The sequence below is a fragment of the Oncorhynchus keta genome, chromosome 13 (genome assembly GCF_023373465.1).
Source record: "Oncorhynchus keta strain PuntledgeMale-10-30-2019 chromosome 13, Oket_V2, whole genome shotgun sequence".
In the NCBI taxonomy this organism is placed as follows: Eukaryota; Metazoa; Chordata; class Actinopteri; order Salmoniformes; family Salmonidae; genus Oncorhynchus; species Oncorhynchus keta.
This window is the reverse complement of record NC_068433.1, coordinates 16,484,845-16,491,697: the sequence shown is the minus strand read 5'-3', so window position 1 is coordinate 16,491,697 and position 6,853 is coordinate 16,484,845. Positions and strand designations below refer to the sequence as shown.

Genomic DNA, 6,853 nt, shown 5'->3' with positions numbered 1-6,853 from the left:
CGTCAGGAAGTCCAGGATCCAGTTGCGAGGGAGGTGTTTATAGTCCCAGGTTCCTTAGCTTAGTGATGATCTTTGACGGTACTGTGGTGTTGAACGCTGAGCTGTAGTCAATGAATAGCATTCTCACATAGGTGTTCCTTTTGTCCAGGTGGGAAAGGGCAGTGTGGAGTAAAATAGAGATTGCATCATCTGTTGATCTGTTTGAGCGGTATGCAAATTGGAGTGGGTCTAGGGTTTCTGGGATAATGGTGTTGATGTGAGCCATTACCAGCCTTTTAAAGCACTTCATGGCTATGGTTGTGAGTGCCACGGTTCTGTAATAATTTAGGCAGGCTGCCTTTGTGTTCTTGGGCACAGGGACTATGGTGGTCTGCTTGAGACATGTTGGTATTACAGACTCAATCAGGGACATGTTGAAAATGTCAGTGAAGACACCTGGCAGTTGTTCAGTACATGCCTGGAGCACACATTCTGGTAATCCGTCTGGCCCCGCAGCCTTGTGTATGTTGACCTGTTTAAACGTCCTACTCACGTCGACTACGGAGAGCGTGATCACACAGTCATACGGGACAGCTGATGCTCTCATGCATGCCTCAGTGTTGCTTGCCTCGAAGCGAGCATAGAAGTGATTTAGCTCGTCTGGTAGGCTCGTGTCACTAGGCAGCTCACGGCTGTGCTTCCCTTTGTAGTCTGTAATAGTTTGCAAGCCCTGCCACATCCGACGAGTGTCGGAGCCGGTGTAGTCAATCTTAGCCCTGTATTGACGCTTTGCCTGTTTGATGGTTCGTCGCAGGGCATAGCGGGATTTCTTGTAAGCTTCCGGGTTAGAGTCCCGCACCTTGAAAGCGGCAGCTCAGTGTGAATGTTGCCTGTAATCTATGGCTTCTGGTTGGGGTATGTACGTACAGGGATATGGGGTATGTACGTACAGTCACTGTGGGGACTGATGTGGTGTATTCCTCAATGTCATCGGAATATCCCAGCAATATCCCAGTTACTACACAACTGGACCATACATGACAGAGTGGAACGAAGCCAGAACTGAATAGAAATAATAACATCTCAACAAACTATTTAAACTACAGTATTAGTGCTGTACTGGAACAGAAACTATTTGTAAGGGCCCTAACCATTCTCCTCCCATTGACAGTAAAGGCTATCTATCTATAAGGGCCCTAAGCATTCATCTCCAATTGACAGTAAAGACAAACTATCTGTAAGGGCCCTAAACATTCCTCCCATTGACAGTAAAGGCAAACAATCTGCAAGGGCCCTAAGCATTCTCCTCCAATTGACAGTAAAGGCAAATTATCTGTAAGGACCCGAAGCATTCTCCTCCCATTGATAGTAAAGGCAAAGAGTAAAGATCATTCTCAGCAATGGAAACACTATTAACCTACTGCCATCTTGTGGGAATGGAAATATTACAGTTATGCATAAAATACATTTTTATTGCATGACGGAAATTACATCCCTGAATTAGAAGGTGATTGTATAAATGGAAAGTTATTTGTGTTCTGTCATCAACAATGTTGATGTGCCACTTTCTTTCTTAAAAAAAAAACCCAAACATTTCAAGGTGTTGCTTGTCTAGCAGGGTGACCAATACGCTTTGCTTCTTTCACCAAATGGTTTCCACCCATGTCTGATGTTAAGGCAATTTGACCAATGTGGAAAGGAAGTGGGAAGGAAGTGGCTCCACTTTCCTTCCTCCCATAGGGAACCCAGTGTGCCAGGACGCTTTGCTGCACAGCCCCAATGGAGCCAGTTTAGAGAGCTTTTTCCAACAGAAATAAACAGGCAGATGGTTGAGCGGATGGGTTTGGTCATGGCTACACAATACCTTCCTTATCCAATGATGGCAGCTGTTGGCATCAGAACCATTATGGGGTCACTGTTGAAAATGGGTAGCCATTTAAACTCTATTCAGAGGTGTGCAGGCATTTAACTGACCTTTATTGAGAATCAACTGTCCCCTTCCCTCTTATAAGACGGGCAGGGTATGTGTCTAGAACAATGGTGCTTTACTGCATTACAAAGGAAGGAATGCTTGAATTATTGATTGTTGGAGAGTGCATGAGAAACTTTAGGTATCTCTAGTATACCATAGCTTCAATCAGCTTAACAAACACTGAACAAAAATATAAACGAAACATGTACAGTGTTGCACATGTTTCGTGAGCTGAAATAAAAGATCCCAGAAATGTTCCTTATGCACACAAATCTTATTTCTCTGGAATGCTGTGCACAAATTCTTTACATCCCTGTTAGTGAGCACTTCTCATTTTTCAAGATAATCCATCCACCTGACAGGTGTGGGATATCAAAAGCTGTGGAGTATTTATGGCTGTAACAAAGCCCTTTTGTGTGGAAAAACTCATTCTGATAGGCTGGACCTGGCTCCCCAGTGGGTTGGCCTATGCCCTCCCAGGCCCACGCCCACCCAGGCCCACCCAGATTGAATCCATTGATTAAGGCCTAATGAATATCAAAATCATCAAAATTGTTACATGTTGCTTTTATATTTTTGTTCAGCATATTTTAAGCTTAGCTCCTAACACTATTTTAACCCCAAACCCTATATATAACTTGCCAATGGTATAGTTGTTCATAGAAAGGAAGGGCACTTTAATAAACATTGCCTTTACTGTAGATATGCATTGTTCGGAGAGTTTGTATCTAAATGAGATGGATATCCAGCACTCTGTAGACTTTTTTGTTATCCTCTCAGTAGGCCTATTTCAGTTTGTGAATTGTAATCAATCATGTTTTTTTTTCTCAATAAATCAATTGATTTATCAACTGATGTTTCATAAAGACATGTTTTACACTGGTTGATTATTAATAAGATATATTTTTGGGCTATTTAATTTCAATAAAACTGTTAGGTCCACACATAGCATAAACAGAAGTTATGTAATTCTCTGCTATAAAGTCTGCTAAATAAATTTGAGAATAAAATAGAAACTACTTTATCCAACATGCAATGAGAAATTACGTGTCAAATTCCCGCACAGTGAGCACTTTTACAGTGTGATTGGCTAAGAGCCATGGCCCAAAAAATTATTCGAGAGTTGATTGGCTGGCTTCTTCCATGCAAAGTCCCGGATCAAGGTCCTCTCAATAAATACATGGCAATCTAAGGCGGGACTACTTGTTCAAACTAGACAAATAGTCGTGGAAGATCTGTGCAACTGCAAATAGCAGGGACATCTTATACAATGGTATTTTTTAATTATTTAAAAATATATATATTCTTCGTTGCTAAATTTATCACTTTATTGAACGAGTGCAACGTGAGGATTAGCCTGTATTCGAGAAACATGTATTCGCTAAAGTTATTCTGTAGCTAATGTTAGCTAGTTACGTTAGGTAACTAACCTTAGCAATGTGAGTCGCCTGGCTATCAACCATAGCACGCGCTGCCGAATAAACTGGCTAATTAAAAATACATGTATATTGCATCAATTTCTCAATACATAAATATACTTCATCAATGTCTAATATTATAGGCTGGTGGCAAGGCTGGAAAAGACTCCGGGAAAACTAAGACGAAGGCCATTTCGCGCTCACAGAGAGCCGGTTTGCAGGTGAGTACATCAGTCATTCATTACATGCTAACAATGCTAGCGCCAACAATTCTGGTAAACGTGTGGCAAGGTAGCACAGTTACTTGTTAATTTGGAACTTATGTAGGGAACGTTTAAATGTTGGCAAACCGATACTATTTAGTTGAGTTACTTGGTGGTGGGTGTTTCGTAAAGTATTTTTTTGTTGAATTGGCTCTTGACTTTTTTGGACTTACTGATGGCTAACTAGCTGGCGAGGTAGCTACTTGATTGAACACATGGCAGTGTTATTTATTCGGGATCCTTGGGATGACGATCTTTACCTAACGATCTTACATTTCAACTTCAGTGGGGTAGGGACGTATCACGGATAGCACGAACGGGTACAGGCTTGGCCTTAACGTTTCCCGCTCTGCTTTCCAGTTCCCAGTGGGCCGTATTCACAGACATCTGAAATCCAGAACAACAAGCCATGGCAGAGTTGGGGCGACTGCAGCTGTGTATAGCGCGGCTATTCTTGAGTACCTGACTGCTGAGGTAACGTTGGTCGACATCGCGACTGATTGTATGTTTACAACACTTTGTGGCGGTTCATGACAATAAAACCATACAGTACTGTGCATGCAATCGACGTTAATTGATGTGCTCGTGCGAGAGTCGGTAACCAAATATTTACCCACGCGCTCTTCAACTTCAGGTTCTGGAGCTGGCTGGAAACGCGTCAAAGGATCTGAAGGTCAAGCGTATCACCCCACGTCACTTGCAACTGGCCATTAGAGGCGATGAAGAGTTGGATTCTCTCATTAAAGCTACGATTGCTGGTGGTGGTAAGTGCAGAAGTTATTTTGTAGTCTTTGCCACTGCGATTGCCTTTGTACTAATTTCCCTGTTTTTTTATTTATTTGCATCCACTAATTACTTTTTTGTTTCAGGTGTCATCCCTCATATCCATAAGTCACTGATTGGAAAGAAGGGACAGCAGAAGACTGTATAACCCTGGAAACAGTGGCATTGGGGTCATGTCATCTCAGGACATTCTGCTCAAATTGTTTTAAATAATTTTCTTGGTAGTGTTTTAGGACTTTTTTTTGAATGTCTACTCATCTGTGGTATTTTTAAAGTGGCTTCAGAGAAGCTGTTTTATTTTGGGCTTGTATGTTTTTGGTACAACTGGTTTGGTTTGTATTGTGTACGTTTTTGCATACCAGTGGCATTTCCATGTTTTGAAGTTGTCTTTGAATAAAGCTCCAAGGTATTGTGCACCTATGGTTCCTTACTTGCATTCATCTTTTAGTGGGTGTTGTGCCCTATAAATCCATTATGCAGCATTCTGGGTTATTTTTCACAAGGTGAGTGCACATTAATCAATGTTTTAGCCAGCTGACTAATTTTCAATCTTAGTCCCTGGGCAGGTTATTAAAAACAATTACAATAATCGATAATGAGCAGTGAAGTGAGCACACTGGCACAACAGGTCATGTAGAACCCCCAAATGTAGTATGCAGGCTAACAAAACAAAATCCATAGCAAGTGTTTGTATACCTCATGCTGCAATACAGAACGAGGGATTATGTTCAAAGGCTGCTTGCCCTTCAGCCATGTCTTTTTGTGATAAGAGCTTCCCATCTCGAACACCTAAGGGAACTTCAGTTCCCCCATGGCAGACCTTGTGGATCTGCTGCCATAGGTTTGGGTTTTCTGTTTAACAAAGCACTGAGTGGAGGGGGACGTCAGGCCATTTAGGATCTTTAACACCAGATGTTGCACAATATGTTTCCAACTCAGGAGGTTATGCTTTGAGGGTGTAACAGTGATGCTTTTGGGCTTCCTATCAAGTGTGTTTTAATGTACAGCAAGCTTGGACCCAATTAAGTGGGGGAGTATCATAGGTTTGAAGTACATTTTTGCTACCTCTGTAGTCAACCAATTTAGCATAAATCTGGAATTAGCTAGAATGAGTTACACTTCACCTGCTTTAAGAGGTTGGATTAAAGTATGCCAGGGTACTTAATCAGATACCACCTGGAGCTTCTCCCCTGACACATCTGGCTCTGTAGCATCAGTTGCCCTCTTTGTGAAGGAGTTTTTTCTTCACATTGAGATACAACCATGAGTCAGAGACACTTTGTAACCGGGACCATCACAGTAGTGAGATCCTGTGTAGCTTGTTTGCTCTTACATGCCCATATCACAGTATCATCTGCATACATTTGAATTTCAGACCCAGTACAGAAGGCAGATCATTAATGTACAAGCTGAACAGGAGGGGCCCCAGTATTAACCATTGGGGGACACCCACATCATAGCTAAATGGGCAACAGCTCAAGGCATCGGAGGGAAAAGTTGAAATGAATTTTTTTTGTGATAACCTCGTGGTTAACAGTATTGAAAGCCTTCCTTAGGTCCAGAAACGCAGCCCCAACAATGCCCCTTTGTCCTTCTTGGACTTTACATTTTCCAGAAGAAAGCAGTTGAACGTTTCTGTGGAGTGTTTTGCTCTGAAGGCAAGATGCATGGAGAGTAATGTGAAGGGGCTGGTGAGGTGTGCAATCAGTTGCTCTACTACACACTTTTCAACAACCTTCGACACTACAGGTAGTATACTAATGGGCCTGTAGTTACTCACTTCAGTAGGATCACCCGATTTCAAGATGGCTGTTATTCTGGCTGACTTCCAGACCCTTGGAAACACCCCCTCACCAACAGATATGTTGGTGACCTTAGTAATGGGGCCAATAAGTGACTCTTTGTAGTTAAGAAAGGTAGAGTCCAGCCCAAACACATCTTTTGCTTTAGAGTTCTTTAGTGAGCTAATCACCTTGTTCACCTCTGACTCAGAAATCTCCCTTATAATTAAGGCAGGTTGAGTGTCATTCACTAGCACTGAGTCCAAGAAACCAGTGGAGGGGTTCTGTGACTGAGTCAACAAAGTAGGAATTGAAGGCTATTGCTATTTCGACTGCATCCTGTGTTAGATTGTCATTCACCATGATTTCTAATCTTTTGAAGTGTTAGTCTTTCTGTTAACTTTTTTAGATTCTCCCAGATCAATTTAGAATTTACCTTTTGCTTCACCAATTATGTTAATAAAAAACTTGCTATTAGCATGTCACTAAACATTTTAATTGATAACTGTCACAAACTATTCTCGTTCATCAATAGGTTAATGTGACTGATGCATACCTGCCTGGAACAAGACAATGATGCGCTATGACGTTGAAATATATTGGCCACTTTTATCCAAAATGTACAATTAGTGCAGATTGGGGGGGTGCGCCCCATTC

General features: G+C 41.8%; 1 protein-coding gene across 1 annotated transcript; it reads left to right on the top strand.

Annotated features, from left to right (window-relative positions):
- The first annotated feature begins 3,095 nt into the window (after positions 1-3,095).
- Positions 3,096-4,831, top strand: LOC118391959 (histone H2A.Z). Its single transcript, XM_035783487.1, has 5 exons — positions 3,096-3,224; positions 3,513-3,590; positions 3,993-4,106; positions 4,267-4,396; positions 4,502-4,831. Exons 1-5 carry the CDS (start codon positions 3,222-3,224, stop codon positions 4,561-4,563), a joined length of 387 nt encoding a protein of 128 aa, XP_035639380.1. The 5' UTR covers positions 3,096-3,221; the 3' UTR covers positions 4,564-4,831.
- The last annotated feature ends 2,022 nt before the right edge of the window (positions 4,832-6,853 follow it).